Source organism: Anopheles moucheti, chromosome 2, assembly GCF_943734755.1.
Source record: "Anopheles moucheti chromosome 2, idAnoMoucSN_F20_07, whole genome shotgun sequence".
Classification (NCBI taxonomy): Eukaryota; Metazoa; Arthropoda; class Insecta; order Diptera; family Culicidae; genus Anopheles; species Anopheles moucheti.
In genome coordinates this window covers 76,456,747-76,481,264 of record NC_069140.1, presented here as the reverse complement: position 1 = coordinate 76,481,264, position 24,518 = coordinate 76,456,747, and the positions used below count along the sequence as shown (strand labels likewise).

General features: G+C 41.8%; 1 protein-coding gene across 2 annotated transcripts in view; it reads right to left on the bottom strand.

Annotated features, from left to right (window-relative positions):
- LOC128301813 (D-beta-hydroxybutyrate dehydrogenase, mitochondrial) overlaps positions 1-24,518 on the bottom strand; it is a 45,538-nt gene that overhangs the window by 4,548 nt on the left and 16,472 nt on the right. For both annotated transcript variants that reach the window (XM_053038449.1, XM_053038456.1), the window contains exon 4: positions 1,197-1,400. In XM_053038449.1, the coding sequence (XP_052894409.1) occupies positions 1,197-1,400 (204 nt within the window). The remainder of the gene's footprint in view (positions 1-1,196; positions 1,401-24,518) is intronic.

Genomic DNA, 24,518 nt, shown 5'->3' with positions numbered 1-24,518 from the left:
TTGAGAAGTACAGTGTATGACTCTGAAGCCAATCAATCAAGCGGAATCGATACAAAAAAAAATCCAGATTCAACTCCAGCGTAATCTTGATTTCTCTGCATTAAACTCCTCAGTAGGCTGTGGATAGGATCCCAGATTACTTCGGAGAATTAACACCGGAGTCAACACCGTGAACGACTCCCGAGTTAATAAAGGGAGTCAATTCTGGAGCGAACACTGCAACGGACCTGTCAGTAAACTCTGGTGGTTACTGGAGTTGCTAGGAGTCGGTACTCGAGGAAATAACCCGGAGCGTCGGATACCGCAATCAACGCTGAAGTCAACATGATAACTGATTTTTTTCAGCGGTGTTGCACGGGATTTCCCACCCCATTTATTTTTTTTCTGTTTCCCGTAGCTTTTTGAGTAGTTTTCCAAAGATTGTGCTGGATTTTTTCATAGATCTTGGCTTTTCTGCAAGTTTTCCGAAGCAATCTCCTGTACTCAACAATTACTATCCTACCAAGAGTGTATAAAGCAAAGAGAAAGCCACAAATGGCAAATCTAGACCTCGAGGGGTTACAGTGCCACTAATGATGAAGACTTGGACAGGCAAGCAAGTTATCTTGAAGAATTTTCATTGAATCAGAATTCAATTCTTGCGGAATTCTTTGAATTTTTCCCTGCAAACTTAAAAGGGTTTGTAGCTAGTAATAAGTTCAAAGCGCTTGTTCATAATGTTGTAGAATTTTGATAGAAATCGTCGAATTATTAACCATTTCTTTGGAAATGTTAAATAAATGAATAAAAATATGCTAAATAATGATTTTTCCGAACAATATTTCTGTCTAAATCAGGCACAAATAGTAAACGAGATTATGCTTTCATTTTCGTACATGATTGCACGCCAAAGGTCACATCGGGTAGCGTAATTTGAACATAAAACCTCATTTGCATTTGCAGCTTTCCCGTTACACCAATTTACACAAAGTCAATGGCACAATTGGTAGCCGATAGCTTGCCAGCGGAATGTGTCTTTTTTCGGAATGGTTTAGAGCACTTATTTCGAAACTGGCACAAAAATAAAACACAAACCAGTGAACCGTACACCCGGCACCCAGAAGCGTTCATTATCATATTCAAATCAAGAGCACCTACCGCACAAAGTGCATAGCACATAGGGAAGCGGATTCTTTCGGTGGAGTCACTTCACTTACCTCGACCTCGCTAGTCACGTCCAGCTGGAGCAGCTTCAGACGCCCGGAGGAAGCTTCCTTCATTGTGATCGCATCGTCACTGTCCTGCAGCTTCTTGAAGCCCGCAAATACGGTGAACCCAAGGTCATCCAGATACTTGGCAAGGGCACGAGCCAGCGGTGACTCACAGCCGGTAATGAGGACAGCTTTTCCCAGTGGCGAAATCTGTAACGGTACGTAACGAATGGGAGGTATATTTAGCGTTAAGAAATAGAAAGAGATTTTTGCACCATAATTTCGTACGGTCGTACAACGTATTTTTGAGACGTTACCCGTTTTCCAATAATTAATTTCTCACAGATTCAATCGAAACGAAACACACCAACCGATTTTCCAGTGAAATCGAGTGTAGCTTCACAAAAGGTCAAATAGATGCTTTGCTTGGGTTCCCTTCTCATATATCCAGGTGCTCGATAAATGTCAGGTGGTTGATGAACTTGAGTCGATAAAATTGGATGAAAGGTGAGAAGGTGCGAAAGAAATCAACGACAGGAAAGTCCATTCTATCGAAAATGGTACAATCATCCTAGACCGATCTGTTTTTCATGCCCCGTGTGTAATCTCCGCATTCCATCATCGGATTTAGGCTTTTATTTCATGGAAGTCATGTCCTTTGATAAGCAGATAAACCAAACCTTCACCAGGCTTCACTATTCGGTGTAGCATGTTTTATCGGTGGATTTTAACGAATTTGTAAAAATAAACACACTCTTAGTGGAAATGGTAAATCCTACAAGCGAACAACGCTTAGAGCAATTGAAATGACATTTTCATTGCGTTGCGCTTAGAACGACCGGATGCGAGCAGAATGTTTCCAGTTTCATCAGGTTTGTATGACAATTGGGGGTTTTATTAATTGAGACGCTGGTTGAAGTTACGAGAATTTAAAAGCATTGGAAAACTCACAATCGAAAAAGAAGGATACTACTACATGAAAGTCTTGTAAGTAGGGTGAATCGTTGTAATTAAGACGATTTTGATTCGCGTTAATGCAACTCTGTCACGTGAAAGCATAACTTTAGGCGCATTGAAGCTTGAAGCGCTCGTGGAAAATCTGCCAGTTGAACTATTGACACTGGATGGCAAAGCGAATTAATTACGATACATAAATGCTTAAGGAAAGACTTAAACATTCTTGTTATCCATACCTCAGAAGACATGAGCATATAAATTCCCGCAACGTTTGTGATACGTTGTTTGAATTTACAATTCCGCTTGTTTTGTCGGAACCAAACGCACGAAGCATCTTAACGGTGGATGCTGCTCTGGAGAACGAGAAGTTACGACATTTACTGCAAAAGATAAATGCCGAAATGCTGCCGATTGCATACCAAGAAGGGCTTCCCGTTTGTTGACGTCGTAACGTTTCACGGCGTTTCAATGTCAATTAAGTAGTGATCTACAAAATTAGTGAGGGGAAAAACAAAGTAGCCCGTGCCTCGGTATTCCCCACAGGTACGTGGACTTCATGGACGCTTTTACTTTGAAGATCTTTGGGCAGCAAGAAGCTTTACGCCGGCTTTGGCCCGGGAGTTCATCAGTTTGTGTAGCTCGGGGCAACGTGTTTCATATTTTATTCAACGCTATTATTATCTTTCGTGAATTTTCCCGCGAGCTAGCCGAACGCCAACGTTTCGTGGCGCTGTTCGTGTGCAGGCGGCGTGTGCCGGAACCGACGGTACAAATCGTGCCTACGACAGCGAGCCGGCACACGGTAGGTGGAAAACTTGCTTCGCCCGCTTAGTGGCTGAAGGAGGCGGGCCAAAAGTAAACAGGTCCCCCCTCCAAATGGGTGGCATGAATGTTGGCAAATTTGAAGCATTTGATGTTGCTAGACGTGAACGGTATCGGCCCATCGGGCCTTGGTGATCCGAAGGGAAATGTTTAATGTTTTCAGGCGAAGATAAAAAAGTACGGCAAACATGTCAAACTTTGTGCGTACTTGAATTACAGTGGAGGTGTTTTTGTTTGGTGCATTCTTCGAAATGGTTTTGAAAGTTTGTCTAAGGAGAGATTGACTTCAAGAAATCAGGCAAAAATGATGATTGGTACGGTTGATGGAGGCGTCCTGGTGAAAACGGTAAAAATCTTAACAGAAAAACATTAGGTATTGATATTATAGCAACATGCTATAAAAAATTAAGTACTTGGGAAATTGAGTAATAAAACAAATATTATTTAGAAAGATATAAACCATCAATTTCGTGAAGTTGGTATCAAGTACTGGCAGTCACCGATATACACTGTTATAGCGGACCTCTTTATTCCCAGAGAGATCCAAGTATGTCGAATCCTAGTGCAATATCGTTTATACTTCCAAGTTACAGAGTCTACTTCCTTCTCTGCACTTAATTTAATCAACAAATTATGCGACTTTTTTAAAAGAATACAATAATATAAGTTAGAAGGATATGTTTTATATGAGAAAGGAAGGTATTTTCGACCAATTTTTCACCATTTTGCTTAGGTTTTGTGCTATAAACTAACTCATGTGTCAAGTTTCCAAAAAAAAACACAAATCTCCGAATCCGCGTATGACAGGTACCGTGTAGCTCGGGAACTGCCTGTTTTCTTCAAAGTTAGAGTCGACTTCCGACAAGGCACTTAATTTATTCAGACGATGTTTTGAAAGAAAACATTTACAAAAATGAAAAACCATTTTTAAAAATAAAAAATTTCATCAACTTTTTGTTTAGATTTTGTGCTTTAAACAAAATCAGCTGTACAGGTATCAAAATCTTAATATTTCCGAATCAGCGTAAAAGAGAAGTGGCGTATCGGCGTAATGGCGAGGACTGCCGGTTCATATAAACGCATCTTTCTTTTATGTTATCAAAAATGTTAAAAATATTTTAAATTCCCAATGAACGAACAAGATCGCTATCATTAAAGATTATAGGCAGCAAAAATGTAATGAAAAAAGCATTGTCTTTCAGATTTCACGGTTAAGGTTAAGTGAAATGAGTCGCTTCAAAGATGCACCGAAACGAAACGGACGGCCGTCATCTTCGTCATCTCCAGCAGCCTTCACGCGTGCTTCTCGTCTGATGTCTGAGAAAGTGGTTTGCCCGCCAGAGTCCGGACCATCGCCATTTGCCTGAAACGTAAGCATAGCTTGACGCACACTCACAGGCAGCGGTTCGAACCGTAGCCACGCTATCCTTTTTTTGCAAAACTGTGATAATTTATTGTGATTATCATGGGCACAATGTTCCGTAACCTTGATAATGGCGGCAGAAGTGGAAGCATAATTCATTCCAACCCCGGCCACCATTAGCCGACCGGTTACCGGCCGTCTTGAAGCGATGCCAACCGAATGCGAGAAAGAAAACTGGCCACCCGCCTTCCAGGGCTGAGGACGACATTCCCGAGCGAACGTTTTGCTGAAAGCGTCCCCGAATTGCTAGCTCATCGAAGGTGCATGAATCATCCTATTGAAATGACGAAATTAATATATCCGTGCAACCAGCTGCATCTGTGTGTTCGTACGAGTGTGGTGACATATTGGTGCATGCGCCCACGGTTTGTTAGCAGCGTCGCAGAAATAATGGTCCGTTTTGATGTGCGGAACTTTCCTTCTGTACGCCAACGCGAACGAGCGGAACAGATGAATCAGATCCCATGCAGACGACCTGACGATAGAGCTGCAGCGGGCTGATAAGCAGGCGAACGAAAAAAGGGCGAAATAAAACCGAAAAAAAAACACACAGAGAGAGAAATAAACTTTAGAACTTTCGGGCGACGTGAGAACATCATCCCTGCCAGCGAATGCGTCACATACATTCAGGCGCTTCATCGACCAGAAAGCCATTACACAAATCTTCCCACATTGCGTTTTATGGTACGCGCGCGGAGTTTTATTTTCACTTCTTGTAGTTGCCGCTCTTCTTTATGTGCAAAATCGCTTATCTTCATCCAAAATGGACGAGTCGGGTGTCGCTTTCCCACCGCCCTCTCGCCTTTTCTTTGCGTTAGTTCATTTTTATTTCGCCACTATATTGAGACGTGCTGTAAAAGCGGCGTAACATCATCTTCGAAAGGAGGCAAATCAATTTTAGCACTCTTTGCTGCTTTTTGATCTCCGCGACGCATTGCGTAGCCTTTTTCCCTGCCCCCTTTTTTTCCAGGGTGCTTCACTTTGATCGTGGCTTTATTTTCGTTTTCGGCTGCGTACTGAGCACTTCGGTATAAACGCACAAAAAAAAAGCACGTGACAGATTGGATGCTGTTTTTTGTCCGTTCTGTTCGCCGAGCGACATTGCAGGCATTTAGGGGTTAGGGCAGCGACGAGATTGCGTGCGTAACAGACGCCATCGTTCCGGGCAGACCAGGAGAGCGGCACACCCGTTCCCGGTGGCCTGACGGATTATAAGGATCCAACTGTACCACGGTGTGTGCGTGTGTCTGTAAGACCTTGTCTAGCATTCATTTCCGGAGCCGGAAGAAAGATTCCAAACGTGGGTTTTTCGGCGGGGTTTTCCACGCTTCTTCCAGCACCGTTGGACGGTATCACTATTTCATTGAATAAAAATCACACCACACCGCCACATCTTCCGTTTGCTTTTCTGGCCGCTGGCACTGCTTTGGCATCCATTTTCCCGGCGGCGTGTGTTCCGGCATGAATGAATGAAATAGTGCGCGCCCGTGGGAAAAACGACGCGCAGCCAGCGCGCACCCAGAACACGGTCGCATCAATGAATGACAATGAAGTGCTCCCGCCCGACAGGCGGTGACTCATCGTATCCAGCAGCAGCCGTACCGGACGAACCGTTTATGGAAGGATCGTCAAAAGTCGGGGTGCTGTACCGGGGCTTGTCGAGGGATTCCCCCCTCGAAGATGGGCACAATTCTAATATCCATCCCCTGTTTTTGGGGAGGGGTGGGCGGATATTTGCCTTCTGCCACGTGTACCAGTGGAGCAGTGAACGAAAATCACCCCCAAGCACCCTAAAAACATCGTCAGGCCTGGGTTGGCAATCAGTATTCAGATTTCCCACGCCGAAACCTCGCCGGAATGAAAAATCAAAGTGCTGCCTAGCCGTGTGGGTCGCTAAGCTGATGATGCGTGAGAGAGAAAGAAAGAAAGCGAGAAAGAGTGAGAGAGAGTATGGCATGTGGAAAACGTGGGCACTGTTTGACATTTTTCCTTCCTGCGCCAGAATGTGACCGGCGTCTCGAATGAGTTTCGACCCCCCGTGAGAGGGGGGTGTGGAAAAGCCGAGAGGAAGGGGAGAGGGGGGGGGGGGATATCAACGTTCTTCAACGGCAAATCTTGCCCGTTGTCAACATTAGAACAATCTTTCGCAAATCGAAAGAACAACGAGAACTTTACGACGTGTGAAACTATGCACGTCCTGTACTGATGTTGTGGCACGTTTCGTCCATACGCAAACTAAAGCTTGGCCGTGCATGAACACGACACAACAAAACTACTCGCAGAGTCGCAAAGGAGTTTCATTCCTGTTTGCATTCCATCTAATTGCGGCTAGCTTTTAGAGAGATGGCTGTAGAGATGGCGAATGAACAATCCATGACGTGCTAGAATTTGGCGATGGGTCGATACGACAATGTCAGACGGAAGGTTTGCTAGTATGGCGCTCTTTTTTTCTTTTTGGTTAGTGTTTTAGATTCTTCTTGTTTACCGTTACGAAATGATTCTATTTTCCGTCATTCGCCACTCTATCTGGCGTCTGGCGATCGAAAGTTTCTACCATGCGCTTTGCTTTTGGGGCGATTTGCTGTGCAACCCACACAGCCGCGGCCCATTACGTATTGCTGAAACGCTGGGCTGCCTTTGCCCAGTTTTCTGGGGTGTGCGTGGGTGTGCTGTGTCGGAAAATTCTTACTGCTTTTTGTTGTTGCTGTTGTTGTGATGGGTTTTATCGACCCCTCCTCCCTCTTAGAGGCCGAGCATTGTTAGTCTTTGCATTGCCGCAACGCCGCTTATCATTCATGTTTTACGGGTGTTACCATTATGGACGAACGATTGCGCACTATCGATATGTAAATCTAATGAGAAGCTTGTTTCAGAACCGTTCGAGTGCCAGCAGTTAAGCGGTTTGATTGTGGCAGAATGGGTTTAAATTATTACGGAATGTTTACAGCACCAACACTCTTGCTGTACCTTAAATGAGCTACAGAAGGATACAATTTTGGAAAGATTTTATCGTAAAAGTTTGCTAATGATGTCAAATGTATTTATTACTTATTTATTCTCAGTGTACAAAGAACGATTTTTGTTTGTTTGGGCTTAATGATCCAAAAACTGTAATTAAAAATCGATACAAGGTGCACTGGTATATAATATGCACACAACAAAATAAAACTAATGCAAACCTCTTAATGTCTTTTGACATTTATTTTTTTAATTTTACGATAATCATCGTGATCCCTTGGCCGTCATCATGGAATAAAATAAATTAAATAAAATCATCGTGACCAAAAATAAAATAACCAATTGATATTTAAACTTTTTTAATTCCATATGCCTATGGCTTGGTTAGGAATTCAGCCCGAGATTTGAAAGTAACATCCTAGAAAACCAAACAAAAGGTCGATAGCATTCAAATCAGGGAAGCTTGTAGTTCACGTAGTCCAAAAAGTTAGTTAAACTGGTCACAAAACAGGTTTACCAAATTCCCGTATGATCTGGTGCACCGGTCTGCTGGACCACATAGTTCTCATTTCCTTAGAGGATTAGGAGGCTGGAGAAAACAACATATACCAAAAACTTTGCGTAAAAGTAGGCCGGGATGAATTTGGCTTTGAGTGTTCCCAGAACAGTCAACTACGACGCATTTGGGATGCTTGGCATGTTATTAATGCATCTAGGATTCAGAATTCAGGCTGGGCTGTTGCATGTTGGAGGCTACACCTGAACATGTTACACAACATGTAGCTTCTGCAGCCCAAAAAAATCTTGACCGTCGTGTCATCTCAACTCTAGCTTTTACAACCGATAGAATGTGTACCGTTTTGGATCAAATCAGGAACACTTTAGGCATCTTTGGCACGTATTATGATGTAGCAAATACAAATTAAATTGGTTACATTTCAGTACATCCCGGTTTATTAAAGCAAAAACCTTCTTATTTCAAATACAAATGAGAATTTCCAAAAACTAACACGAAATGTTTTTAAAAAAATCATAAAATTGCAACAGTGTTTGAATTCGAACTGAGGACACTTTTGACGCTATATTTTATGTTACGGACCGTTTGATTCAAATTATGGTCAGCATAGAAACTTCGTCGATAACGAATTGCACATTTTCTTTACTAAAAGTACAAATATTAGGTTTTGAACTTGTCAAGGTCAACAGAGTAAAACACATGCTTCGAATTCCGGACAAACTTAAATAGGATTTTTGTGAAATTCATAGTATAAGATAGTCCATAGTTTTCTTGTTGGTAATTACAAAGTTTACACAACCAATCGGTCATCGTAAAGCCACTAACTGTCGTTATCAACTGTTACTTTGATTCAGTCACTCCACAATGGAGTTGAGAACTTTGAATCGGTCACCGTAAATACCTCTACCTGAATTAATATCTCATCAAAAATTATATTTTGAATGGTTATTATTACATTTTAATATCTACTATTCACCAAACTTCAAACTTCTACAAACTCAAAAATTATTTCATAAAACACTTATGGATCCTTCTGTGCAGCCAATTTGATTGGTCAGAAATTAAAAAAGAAAACGAAACCTCCAACGGTGGATGATTCAAAGTTCTCAATGCCAATGAAATGTGGGTTCACAGTGGATATTTAGTGGATTTACGATGACCGATTGACTGTGAAAACCCTGCATCTTAAGAATCGATGTATTCCGACGCAGATAGGCCAGTATGAAGTAGATAATTGGTGAAATTACACTAGAGTCGATTTGAAGCAAAACTGCTAAGAAAGCCACCGGTGGTGAATTAGACAACAGTTGGCATGGCAATCATCATGGCAATCCGGTGGAATTAATAAGCAGTGTGGTTATAGTTTGGGTATAGCCACCAAAATCTTAACCGTGAAGAATGTCCGGAATTTGAAGCTGTCCGTGGTTTGATCCCGATCGACTGTTAGAGATCGAGAAACTCGCGATGTCCTGATTTCCAGACCTTTCGAGCGATATTGCTTTGTGAGTGATAACAACTACAACAACTGACAAACGAATGATGTGTAGCTTTCATAAAATGTAAACTTAAAAAAACAACTCCTCAAAACAATAAAAGTTCATTGCAGGGTAAAGATGAAGTTAACAGAACATATTCGTTAACCTAATGCGAGTTATGCTGGACATGTGATTGAGCCACTGTGCTGTGACCGAAACTAGCACCAGCCTCTCGCGTGCTTCGAATAGCATAACTTTAGGCGCTTTATCGTCAAGCTTGCATCCACCGTTCAAATTGTGAATAAAACCCCCATTTCAATGCCTTCGCATTATGTAGCAATGGAATAGATCTTTGTTCCGAAAGGTGTTGTTCGGTGGAGTCGGATTGTAATAATACAGTTTGTGAAGAGCACATCCCCGTTGTAAGTGGTGCTCAACTCGAAACTTCCTGCGGCTATCGAATGTCAATCAGATTTGACCTGATTGTAGGGGCGTGACGTCACTCGCACACCTCCGACGAGCAGAGTCGCACCTTGCGGAGCAACACGCGTCAAGTGTCCTCGACTCGGCAATTCAGTGAAGTGAAAAATTGGCGCAGTCAGTAGCAACAAAACCGATCGGACTTTGATGGACGATGTGTGACTGTTTATTTTAAATCCTTCCACCGATTCCCTTCGAAATGCTATCTCATGAGTCCAAATTGATTGTTCTGTTGTACGGGAATAAACATTTAATGATGCTGTTGGTAGGATAGAAAAGAGGATGACGGCAATTTTTTGCAAAGCAAAACAAAGCCGTCTGGAAAGTAACAGCAACACTTGTTCAGTTGAAGTATGGTGTGCGTAAACTACGCCCAGACACTATCAAAGCTTCCTGATATTGTGGTATGAATACACATTTAATTAAGTAAAGAATAAATTTCCTTGGTGCTCTGAGTAGTACAGGTCAGTATGCTACATGGCCTTGAGTGTGCTGGTGACCTTTGATATTATTTTCTCCAGCGTAAGATGCTTGGAAATGATCATAATTATTGTTAACTTTCTTTCACGTCTTTTTGCGATGCAAGATGCAATCCACTTGCCCATTGTTTTGGCTTATTTTGTCCTTCATTTTGAAGGTAACCAGGATGTTTCATAGAGCAGGTTACAGTTGCTGGGGTTTTATTTGTTGATGCATTCATCGCATCAACGTTCATCGTGCTGCAGAGCTTATCGTCGTCGATGTTAAAGGGATGCTGAGGTTACGTTCGGAAGCGGACTCATAAAAATATGTGTGATCTACCTTCCTAATTCCTTCAACCCCGCGCATGCTGCGGAACCGAACGGCTCAACCTTCACGAGATTCCCGGGTTGAATGAAAGGTGTCGCTGTCGTTGCGGTTTGCGTACTTGCAAATTTGTTACGCCTTGTTGAAGGGTGATGTCGCGATACAGTCGAGGGTTTTGATCGCGAGTTGTCGGCGATCGCGCCGTGTTAGTTTGCACCCGACTGTCCAGGAGAACAGACAGACCGACTGCAGAGTGTTTCGACACTAGTGTGGCTGTTTAGTCCCAGTGCTAGATCAAGCAACCTGTGCGCCATCAGAAAAAAAGTTTCTACCGATCTAAGGTGTCATAAGTCACACGGGAAAGTGTGAGTGTGTATCGCGTATCGAGTGGCCACCGGGAGGAAAACAAAACCAACGATTCTACAGTTTGGATATGCAAGTATTAATTGTTGAGATGTTTAATTTAAGTCACTTGAGGAGTGATCGACGGACTGTAACTAATCCCGGTGGGATTCTTTCGTCTCGCAACGACAAGTTGAATTTCGAGTGATTTCTGCATTGAAATATTCATTTCTACACCGATGATAACAATAATTCAAATGTTGTCACAGTGATACAGTGTGCGGACACACGCATGTTAATTAATTCTAGTGCACCGGTTTTAGTTCGCATGTCGAATGTGTCTTGATGTAAATCGAACAATGTAAAGGATCGCAAATGGAGTGGTTAAATCGCAAATGAAGTGGTTGAACGAAAGGTTGTAAAGCATTTCGGGTTTATTATGCAGTTGGCAAACATTCATTAATTTTTGTTTGAAATAGCAAGTATGAATATATTAGATTATAGAGATTTAAATAACTCAGAGGCATCACATCAGATGTTAATGCAAAAGGAATGTACAGCAAAACAATATTTTTATTAATAGGAAATGAATTCCTAGTGAACGGAATTAAGGCAAGAGTAACAAAATAGAGCACCTAATGTATTTGTCTTTGACCTAGTGTAATTATAACAATCAGCAATCATCAGAATCTTTCAATAATAGAATTTCTTGATTTCTTGAAAAATGAACAAAATTTTTGAAATGAGAATTAAAATAAAATGATAATGATTTAATTTTGTCGACAAATATATTACTCAGTTATTATAAGATAGTATAGGACAGTGTTTAAACAAAACAGCTTAGAACAACACATAAAACAAACAACGAGTAACTTGTAACGAATCGTTAAATAATACAACCTGGGATTGCGATTGTTGAAACGAAGCGGGAAATTCCTCTTTAAGAATACCCCCGTTACAATGGCAAACAAACAAAGTATCATCAACACCCTTACTTCCCATTGCAATTTCGCGGCAGTTCCGTTACCGATCACACAATTCGTCACGCGTTTGCTTTTACATCATACAAACTGCACCGCGAGTGCACGAGGGTAAAGAAGTTATTCAACCGGGGACGTGCATTCTTGGGGCCGTGGTCACCAGCACCGTAATCACCCCAAACCCGATAATTACCGCTGAACGGAACTGTCATCAGGTAATCACGGGGCTGGCGCGCTGGATGAAGATGCTTTTTCTGTATTTTTCCCACCCGGTTTCCCGCCCGGTGGATCCGTCAGTTTTCCGTTGTTTACTTTTCCGAAGTTGCCCTTTCAGAACGGTCGGGCAAAGTTAGTGGGGCGCACAATGGCGTCATCGGCATCGAGCCCTCAAGGTTTGCCCGATCGATGGTGTGCAGTTGATGACACACTGTCTCGGAAGGGGTTTGGTGCATAATTCCTATGATTAGGGTTATAGCGTATAGCGTACGTGTGCGACGGTACTGCATCGATCGAGCCTGCGATCGATCGCATGTGCTTGGAATCCGGCCGGAAAGCCCAATATTTACGCGGTAACCTTGAACGAATTGTGGTCATGCGTTTCTAGCGCTGTATCGCGCTCTCCAATCGCCTTTAAAGATGATCTGCTCATGTCCGGACGTCAGCGAGTTCGTTGGTGGGTGAGTTTAACAACCCGGAAAGCATTACAAAACGCATCGTCATCAGCTACTTTTATTCGGTCGAAGAAGCTTCCAATTAAACACCAACTCAAATTTTTCTTCTCTCCGCATTTCACCACAAAAATAAAAAAAAAAAACGACACGACAAAATGTGCCAAATGAGACGCGTCTCGCACAGTCCCGAAAATGTGGATGACCCCCAGAACTAATCCGGAAAAATGCGTGCGTCAAACCGGACGAAAAAAAGCTGCAATGTCACCGCGTACGATCGGTCGATCACCGGATAAGATTCTTCAAAACCGGTGGAAATTCCAATTCCAAAATTGCACGAACTTTGGGTCGTCAGGTGTCAGGTTTTGTTGTCCAAATGCCCGAAGGCAATGTGTTCCGCACACTAATTGTTTATTTTTAATACGCATTTGTGTAGGGGAAAAGTGATCGTTAGGTTAGGTGGTGGTTCGAGAAGTTTCTTGTCAGCGGGAGTTATGTAAAGAAAATATGTTTACACGTGTGGAAGATTCCTGAAATAAATTCTCACTTTAATTTCAATACGTTAAAGATATACCTTCAGAAATATAAATAATCACCAAAGATGAATAAATTAAATAAATTCAAACGAAATCCATCCCTTAAACTTCTTTACGCTTTCCATTCCCCAAAGTCAAACGGGCAAGCTAAGGGTCTCGATTTCATTTACGGACCACCAATAAAATCCCACGCGAAAAATTTCCTCCTGGGAATGACTGGGAATGGTGTAAATCACATATGCAAAACAAAGTTCGGAGATCTTCCCGTATTTACATCGGGAATTAGCAGCTGGAACTGATGATGCTAATGGAACGTCTGGATGAGAATCCAATGCTTGTTGGCTTATCGCGCTTGAAAGCCTCAAGAATCGCCAGTTCAATGATCGGAAGGACCCTTGGAGAGAATATAAGGTGGAATTAATTCACGAACGAAAAAATCTCAATCGGTTATCAAAGGGATGCTCCGAAAAACCGGTCTGAAAAGTTGTGTCTTTTCATGGGTCTACTTTCGGGTGAAGTTTTCGAGAGTTTTTATGTTACGTAGAGTAGATGAAACATCTGTACCGTTATATTCAAATGTGCAGAAACGATATGTTTCCACAATTTAATGTATACGGCACGTATTTCCCAGGAAAAAAAATCAGGAAATCGTATGTAAATTACTAAGATGGAGGTTAGCACACATCCATATTGCTCGAGGAGGTTTTACTCAATGTCAGTTTTTTTCGAAAGTTTTATTAAATGTATAATGACAAAATCCATCTGCCTTCCTGTTCTCCTTAGAGCGATTTATTTTATCAATCTATTGGTAGATAATATTCAAACGCGTTGAATTAGTGTCAATATCCGGTTTTGCAACGGTAGTACAATCGACCGCGCTGATGTTGGGCAAAAACACCTTTGGCATCTCAAGATTGTGTTACCGGTGACACACAAACACAATTTACATGCACTCACGATCGACCTCGAGATGAACTTTCTAATTGAACGCTTCTAAGATACGCAAGTTTCGGGCGAAGGAAGCGATTAAATTGCGATCGTTTCTCGTGTGCTTTTGAAGTCCTTAACATATGCAACTGTGAAATAGGAGAGCGAGTCGGGAAGGAAACAACCAGTAGCTGTGGTTTCTTCCCAACCCGGACCCACAGCTGATGAGAAGCTGTTACACCGAGGGATTGTTGTCAAAAAAAAAACGTGTGACTAAGGTATTTAGCAACGACCCTAAAACCGTAAAAACAACACAATCAAACGCACACAACACAACACAAACAGCACTATGCACTGAGCGCTACAGCTTAAACGAGGAAAGCTACGAAAAGCAAGCGTGGCCCAGTGACTAACGCGCCACAACTTTTTCGTGTGCTTATGTAACCTGCTGGCGACCTGTTGCATTCATCTGAACGGCGGTGAGAGAGAAATGATTTGCTAGTGCGCACGATAGCACGCGTTGTCTTAGGTAAGCCGCGATTTTATGGGCACACATTTCGTCAACATGAAATGTCTGGCCGAAGACGAAATTTAGTGCCTGCTGCTTAATGCGTATTCTTCGGGATGTCGGCTTCCTTTCCGACGCTCCAGTGGGAACCGGGAATGCGTGGAACGCCAGGGCATGATTGATAGACACACGTGCAGTAGATGATTTTCGATTGCAAGTTGATACGGGTTATGTTTTTTTTTGGTTTTGCTCAGTGAAGTAATATATTGCTGCCAGATTAATATTTGTGCTAATGAGCATCGGTTGAAGATCAGGGTTAGTTGTTGACCAGCAACGAACAAAAAAAGGCGTCGTCGGAAAAGTGAAGGTTATTATTATGCACACGTTGTTGCTCAAAAGGAAAATCTGTAACCTTCGGCGTGGGTTAGGTTAATTAAATTGACCCGCTGGTGATTAGTTTTAGATTGAATGCCATTGCAGTGTGGTGAAAGAATTAATGCTGTTGCGGGGTTTGAAGTCGAATTTAATCAGATTTTAAAGTTGCGATTGGCATCCACATATTTAATCATGCCCCGCATTTGATAAAGAAAAGTGAGAGGTAAAGCCATCGATCGCAGCTTGTCAATCCCAATAGATATCGAATTGGGATACCGATTTTCAAATATTCGGAAAGGATTGTTATAAAGTGTTAGGACAAATTGACATAATGAACTTAAATGATTGATTTCCCGTGCTAATTGCACGAAGATCCACCGCTAAAACTAGTTTGAAGGTTAGCTCTAACTCAGGTTCTATAGCGAATAATATTCTTTATCTTTCCCATGGAATTATTGCAACATTCCGGGATGGTTTGCGTCACATTTGCAAATTACTGCAAAGACAACAAACCAGAACCGTGTACTGTGCCGCATGTTTAGATTTCATTGGTTCTTTTTCGTTTTAGTGTTTTAGTGCTAATTGACACCTTGCTGGGCAACAAATTCTTCCATTTGACGCAAATCCTATTCACTAGCCTGTACCAACTAGCCACACCTAGTAAGTTAGGAAGCCGTGATGGATAAGTTTCATGAGGTTTAAAAGGAGATTGTTGGAACGTTGTTCACAACACGCTCCAACTGTATACATTTTTAAAACTTCCGACAAGTGACTGTCGGAGGAGCGAAATAGTTCTGAAGTAAAGATGTAGCCCGAACTACTAGTTCACGAATTAAGCAAAAAATACTGGACGAAAAGGCTTTTTGCTCTCTCTCTTCCAACGAAAACTCCACGTTAAACGATAAAGGAAATCAATTATCCGAAATTCTCTCGCGAAAGAACATTGGTGCCGTGACCAGGATTATTAGCCTGCATACGCGCGATTTTCGATAAATTTTATCGGTTTTCTGCATTTCTCGATTTTCTAAATAAATTCGAGTTCAATTTACAAAAGGTTCGAGGTCGAGGTTCGAGGTAAATTCGAGGTCGAATTACGTTCCAACAGCTGAGTAAGGACTTAGAGAAAAAGAACAGAGATATATGAAACCATTGAATGAAAATAAACCGGAAATCAAATACAAAAATATACTTTAAATCATACAGAACAGCAGTTGAAAGTGAAACTATCCAATACCAAGAGCCAATATTCATAGTAGATGGAGATCAGACATCTTTGGATGCATCTCAAGATGCAAGCCAAACAAGCAAGAATAAAGGATTAAAGGTAGCAAAGGAAAAGAGAAAATAAAAACCTTGTCAGTAATTCCAATAGCACGATTCTTCAAAAGCCGTGCCTGATTCCTTCAATGCCATTTTCATGCATTAATCTAAACTACCTGCGTAGAAAGCCTGCGAAAACGTACGAAGAGCAAGAAATATAAAAGGAATTTCCCCACTCTGTCACGATTGTCATCATCGGCTTCCGGGTTGCATTCCATTGCATTCCGGTTCGTTCCGAAAACTTGAGTCGCTCTAGACGAGATCATTACCGCCAGTCCGGAAAACAATCCGATGAGCACAATTTTTGGGGCGGTCTAGCCGGTGCATCGTACCGTAAACTGGTTGACCCTGGCGTTTTCACTCTGGCTGCGATCAAATCGACTCGGAACAGACGCCCGGCGGAAGAGTGAATGAATTTCAAAGTAACAACATTAGCACCGCACACGTAACGCACGAGGATATGCAACTATGCCGGAACTGAATGCAAATGTTTCCTACCCACGGCGGTTAGACGAGTTTTGACATCTTGCGAGCAGAAATTGTATTCATCCAGCCAATTAGCCGTTAGTGTCATTTGAACTGTGCGTTCTAGCGGAATAAATATTTCCATTTACTGCACTCGCATGTCCTACGGGTTTGAGGGTCACTGTAAACACACTCCAAATGCTCGCAATGGGTCACATTTTCCCATCGCTTCGTTTGTCTTTTCCTAGACACCGCACAACGAGCACTTGAAGCGGAGCAAGTGGCGCCAATCAATGTTGATACATGATCGTAAGAAATAAAAAAATCACTCATAAACGTTGATGGTCAACCACCGCAACAAGTGCACGAAAGAGGATTGAATTTTATGATCGTACCTTAAAACACGATCCGTCAACTGTTCGTTCGGTTTGTATTGCTCTTGTACTGTTTGTTTACAGCTGTTTTTGCCCCTCGACACTAAGAGGGAGAGGAGGGTTTTGTTTGTTTTTCGTGTCATTTTTCTTTTTTTTTGTTCAATTTTTCCCGATGCAATTATACCGCTTGAATGATTGTTTGCCACCGGTGTCGGTGATAATGTGGACTAAACAGAGGCACTAGCCAGCACTGCTTCCCACGCGACTTCACGCATCGACACACGTCAGTAGGGGTAGGTTAATTGCGGCGCAATGTTCAATGTATTAGACATTTTTTTGTTGTTGCTCCGAGAGGCAAGGCACGGTGTTGCGCATGAGAGCAAGCAGCGTAATTGAATGATTTGTCGGCAATTTAATGGTTCCGTTGCTAATGAGTTTGCGTTTTTTTTATTTGCCGAAGAACGGTGTATTGGCATTTTGGGAATATTGTTTCTACGAGACAGTTAGTCGCCAAATTTAGATTGACTACATATTTAGAAACATAGGGCAAGTGACCCAAATATGGCAATAGAGGACTTTGCATTCCATCGGAAACGGGATATGCTTTATCAAACGAAAATATCCATCGCAAACGGATTATGCTTAACAAATTTCATCACCAAAATATAAATATCCTGCAATTTTGCATCAATAATTATAAGCTGAATACTGATATACATATATTAATTAATCCACTATTTAAGCATGTCATCAAAATGACAAAGCAAGTTATATCTGTTAAGCTTTTAACCGTTTAAATATTCCAATGAAATATTATTCTGTTTATAAATCTTATGAAATATCATTTATTATCTACTGTTTTCTATTGCTACTTCATTTAAAATATTTTAAAATTTTTGAGAAAAAGAGCACTTCCATCCACAATGTCCACAATTGGAACAATAAAACTTCGGGGATCCAATTATGATAATATGTGAATTTTGAAGCGTTTGCATTGAATTTAGATATTCTTCATGGGTTGCTTTGTGTGAAACGATACAATTGTCACAGGAACGAATAATAGGAACAATACTAGCAAAATACTAGGAATAGTATAGTCTGAATGGGTGCATTGTGAAGAAGTTTAGATATTACATTTTCAGCAATTCTGATCAACTAATCATTTAAATAATAAAAACCCGTGCTTGTTCTTCAGATTTTAACCTTTCGAGCAACATACAACATCATCCACCATTACCGAAGATGAAATTTTAATATAGAAAAATCTCTATGTTGATGACTTATTGTAGACATAATTGTGTCGCTTACCCTAATTGATAGCAAATACACATACGAGACAAGCCTAATTCCTTCTTCTTCACCGGCACAACAATCAAAACAGGTCTGCCATTTTTAGCTTTCATTGACTTTATTTACTGGTAACTCAATAGTCGTTCCTCCGTACGGGGGATCGTTCCATATGGGAGTTTATACCTGTAAACCGGCTAGGCTACCAAATACACCACCCAGAATTTTAACAATTTTTATATTCTGAAATTATCTTATATAATAACATTATATTCAACTTACTATTTTTATTAACTATATATATAGATTGATTCAGAAATTGATGATAAGTTGGATTAGAAAATAAAAGACAAATAATTTTACATTCAAAATTGACTATAAGAATAACTAATTTCGCTTCCTAACATAAAGATAAAATGTAAAACTAATTAATAACAGCAATCGAGCTAATAATGGCATTTTAATATGCTGTCTTTTGAAATAGAACAAACAGCATATTACAATAACATGAGAAAGTAAACTACACACAAACCATTAGAACCATCATGTTTGTCCATCAGGCAAAAACACACAAACCAACCCACAGGCCATCTTCGTGCATCATAATAAGCCAACTCACGGTGATTGATTAAACGATTTTCTCACCGAAAAACAAAATCCGGCTCAAACACGGGCAGGAGAATCGGTCCATCTGTTTGCCGCAGCGTGCCAATTTCAATTAAGGCAATTGATTTGTTTGCCCACATATGAATACATTGCGCTTTGTTCTAAGCGGCGACAGGCCGCTATTACGGGCAAAATTTCGCTTCCGGACGTTTGCTGTGCGATGCCAACCGTGCAGCCGAAAAGGGGTTGATGAAATGTAATCACACACATACACACACAAATATTGTGCGTCACCCGGAAGGCTAATTGGAAGTTAATACATTTTACGCCCCAAAAAACGGCCACGGAGCGATTCTGTAGTTCTGTGCAAAACCGTACAATGCAAAACCAATGCTTTGGGCATTAGTATGTGGTAATGATGGATCTACAGTCGCTCGTGCGGAACTAATGATGAATGCAAGAAAATGAACTGCTAAACATATGAGGCAAGCTCATTTGGGAGTCTGATTTATGAGCGCTATGGGCATTTGAAATTTCGATCATGTGGAAAAGACAATTTTTCATTTCAGATGCTTCTAGATCGTGGCGAAAACGAAGCATGAGCTTTTCCTATTTATTTGCTACATTATTATATTATTTATTATATTATATTATTTATTATATTATTATATTATTTTAGTATAAGATTTTTATTACGTCATTAAATTGATTTAATTATCGATAAAACAATTCTCTTTTTAGTTCAATCAGTTCAACCCTACATATTATGAAAAACCAGAAAACTTTTGAACTTGAAGTCTAAAACCCCACGTTAACAGCAATCAAATTTTTATGAAGAAATGCGAGAAACAAATTTCTGTGCCAAATTAAAAATCATGAAGTTTGACAGGAAAATAAGCAACTCAACAACACACAAAAGACATCAAAACTTGACAGTTTTACTCACCCCTGTACAACGATCAAAATGGGCGCTATTAATGGGCAATTTATTGGAGTGACGCAAGTTTAGACAAACCGAACAAATGATGTTCGACTCTCTCAGGTTGATTTGTTCGCACCAAACATCCGCATCGGCATCGGTACACCTGGTTCGAGCGATCTTGACAATAATGGACCTTATCGAACAGGGCGCGTGAGGGAGTGAATGAAATTTACCCTTTACCTACACAGGGGACCCCGGATTGATTTAGAACGTTAGCCGAAAAACCGGTCCACAGACGGTGGCGGGTAAACCAGTTTGGGGATCGTCTTCGGGACGGTATTTCCTTCATTTTTGGCAAGTTTTGGCACAACTGCACAACCTCGTTGTCGTTGACCATGAAAGCAATTCGATGGTCACAATAAAGTTCGAGTAATTCCCGCATGATCGTGTAATTGCACTCGGTCACGTGCCAAAGCCAAGGCAAAGCACCAACGGATAACGCGCTCGATCGGTTAATAATTTCGTTTTTCTTTAAATATTTGAGGGCATTCCCCTGTTGAAAGTGAGCCACAGCTTCGTTCTCCCTTTCGCGCACCTCGTCCAACAGCAGGTGTAGATTTATCTTCCGTCTCAACATCTCAACACCATCCCCCGCTCCCCGGGGGGTGTGTGAAAGTTTTGCCGCCGCGCGCCACAGTTTTGGCCAGCCCGCTGCAATGGAAATTGGGCCCTCGGAGACCACGGCGATTCCGTAATCCGGTGCGCAACCGTGCCGAGCAACCGGTACGCAAGATGGGAAAACAGGGGGGGTTTGCGTGATGCTTTGCGTTTGCCGGAGTCACTGTGACTAAAGCCGTTACATCATCCCCCGAGCCTGAGATGAGGAGAGGCCTCGAAATGGGCACACGCCTATAACCGCATTGCGCGGGGTCCGTCTGTGTTGGTGCTTTCGGTGCTTAGTGGTGTGTGAAAGTTGGTTTGGAGAGTAAGTGCATGCGGCTCCCAAGACTTCCAATCATCCACCGAAGATGTGGAGCATTGGAACATTGGGGTGTGTGTACATGAAAATCAAGTACACGCATCTCACGGTCGATTACAGGGGTCGCCGCTCAGTACTGGGAGAACTTGAATAGCCGGATGGCAAGTAACCTTGGGGCAAGGTTTGTTTGCTTGCCTTTTTTTTGCTCCTCGTGCGGTGAAGGTCACCAGACTCGAGCAATTGAAGGCTTGGCACATCGAGTACCGATCATCGGAATACGCTTTGGGTTAAGGTCTGGTTTCGGAGTTTCTAGTGGAGATATCCCGACATTGCAACTAATCACGATCACGGAGCTCCGAGACACGGGAGCAATTGATAGCTGTCGATGTATTGCAGCTAGACCGTGCATATACAAATAACGCACCCCGAGAAATTGCATGATATTAAAACCACCTTTGGCCGAAACCATTGCCGGTGGTAACTCTAAACCGTTGCAGATGCCGGATGACTGACGTCAACACGTGGAGCACTCGCACGGAGCGCGGCTAGCGCAGGAAATATTTATTATCTAACGCGTAACACCTTCCGTAAGCCCGCCCGCTGAAGGACATCCGTCCGGATTGGTGCGCAATCGCGTCTATGCGCATATAAAGTGTGGCGATATTGAATTTGCTAGAATGGCGCGCCGATGCTCACACGCAATATCCAGACAGTCACGACGGCGTACCATCTTTCCATGGACGGTGGATGGCACTGTGCTGTGACAAATAATTCGATTCTTACTTCCGTGACAAGTGAATGGTGACGATGGCTATCGCCGGCATAGGGATGCATTGAATGGGATTTGTTTGAGCTACGGTATCTCCTATTTCGTGGCCGTTTACTAGCATCGTAATTGATGTCTTATCTCATCTGCAGGGTAATCAATTATTGATCAGTGTATCGATTAATCGTGTTGAAGTTCTCTTTACAAACGATCATTTATATTCTTTTTTTTTCTATATATATTTCTTTTGATACTTTTAGCCATGATCACATCGCTATTTGAGACCATAGAAATAATGAATTAAATGAGAATACGCTTCATGTAATGTTTATTAAATCTAACCTTGATTTTAAAAATGGATGACCCAAGAAAAGTCACAAGACTCAGGCTTAGAAGCTATAATCATTAAACATATTAATTTTAAAGCATACTTGGCAACATTGGTACACATTTATGGAGGGCATCTTATTTGCATAACACCTTCATAATATATAGCAAAAGGTTCCATAACAATACTGCATGGCATACATAGCAAATGAGTGATCTCACAACATCTTGAAGTTACTTCATGTGCGCCATGCTAATTTCATCCCACTTAATACATATTTAACGCCGTTTTTAGAATGAACAGACGGCATATTACTCAAAAAAAGAAACAAAAAACCGAATGAAGCAACGTCTTAAGGGATGCTGTAAGAAGTATGGTTATTAGAAACGCCACCAGACAAAACCGTAGCTGTTTAGCGCTGACCTACAAAAACACTATTGCTAAACTGGAAAGAAAACGAAACCCTTCAAACAGTTCGTCTCGCATTTTCGGTGGTTTAATTTTACTTTCATCTGCCTATATTGCGCCACCGCCCAGTTGGGAACCGTTCCGTGCACTGGCTCTTTGCTGCTCCCCGAGGCAGGCTTCCGCCCAAGCGACACCAAGTGAGATTGACTGTAGAAAGCATTGTTCAGGGGACAGTTTTTAACTTTCCTCCCGGCACGAAGCTAGCCAAACCAAACCCTCCCGCAAGCTTCGAACGCTCGCGGTGGCATTCGCGTGCTTCAGCGATCGTGAACGCGTAACTCGCTCTCAGTATCTGCCGGAATGCTGCCCGGACGGTGGTTGTGCGGCCGAGCCGCTAGAGTAGTGTCTCACCCGAGACACCTTACGCAAAGCTCATTAATTACCTTTTCGTATCTCTTGTTTTCATTTTCTAAACCACACCAGACAGACAGGCGATTCAGAGACAAAACCAATGTGCAACCGAAAATGGGGAATTAGTGGAACTGCAACCGGCAAGGGTCGTAGGGAGTGAAAAACAGGTGGGAAAACCACGTCATATCGCATGCGTAAATGGGTGGAAATTAATTTTTCGTACTGTGTGGCACAATGATACGCTTGTTTGTTTGTGGAAGCTGCTTGCTTCGTGTGCAGCCGCACACCCTTTGCAAGGTCGGTAGGTAAATGTATGCGGCCCTTGTTGGTTGCGTTCCGATGTCGCTGCATGATGAATGAAATTCTTTCCTAGATAGACGTGATTTTAATGAATTTATAGCACTTTTGAAGGCGACTTCTGTGAACAAATAGCTCATTATTTTAACATTCAAATCTACATACATTAGGTAGTTAAATTCATCGTTAGGTACGAAAGAATGGAGCTTGTGTAATTCCACGTGCATTAAATAAAATTTATCTAAACAGTTCGCATCCAATGTGTATCAATTTCCAACAAGGTTTTTAAGAATTCCATAATACACTCTAAATCTAGGCACAAATACAGGCAATCCCCGAGATACGCGGTTCCTCTTATACGCGGATTCGGAGATACGCGGTTTTTGGAAATTTGACAGCTGAGCTAGTTTATAGCACAAAATTTAAGCAAAATGGTAAAAAATTGGTCGAAAATACCTTTTATGTCACATAAAACATTTGGTTTTAACTTATTTAAATGTAACCTTTCTAAAAAATGACCTGATCCGTTACATAAATTAAATGCAGAGAAGGAAGTCGACTCTGTGACTTTGAGGTATAAACGAAATTGCACCAGGATTCGACTTACGCGGAAATTCGAGTTACGCGGATTTTTCCCGGGTTATAGCGGTCCGCTATAATAGCGTATCTCGGGGACTGCCTGTACTATTATTATTCGTAAATAATTTGTCCGCCCATGAGGCTTAACAAAAGGAACCTTATAGTCCAATCTTAACGCGTCAGAGGAGATTAAACTAAACTGAAAATAGAGGATTATAAGGAGTTGAAGTGGAGGTCATTTCTTTTATTATCGTGTTCGAATCGGAGATCCTTGCAGCTTGACTTGTCAAAACCTTCTGATCTAATTACAAAGTTTGCCTTACTTATATACTATTTTTTTCTACTCGAGCGAGATCAAATCGAATGCCCGCGAGTGATCCTTTTACATTTTCAAGTAGCGTAGCGTGCAATCAAGTAGCGTGGACGCTACAGAGTCATTAATTAGCTGGGCCCGAAAAGCTGGGCCCGAAATGAGCAGTTAAATGATTTCATTTTCATAAGAAATGGATCATTTTGGCCGTAAGAGGTAAGGCGGGCGGGGATGAATAAAGGAGGACGGGAACGGAGACGACTACAAGGAACATATAGGTTTAGCATAGACAGTAAGGATGGAGCATCAATATTGTTGAGGAGAATCTTAGCGATGAAAATAGCTTGCGTATATGAGAGGAGTGATTTTATATCTACAATTCCCAGCATTCTGCAACGAACGGGGTAGGAAGGCATCGGGACATTGGAGTGTCGAATCAATGATCCGATTGCTATTCTAGTAAACTTTTTTTTCTATGTTCAACTATTCGTCGAAACGCGGTGACACCGGCCGGAGCCCAGA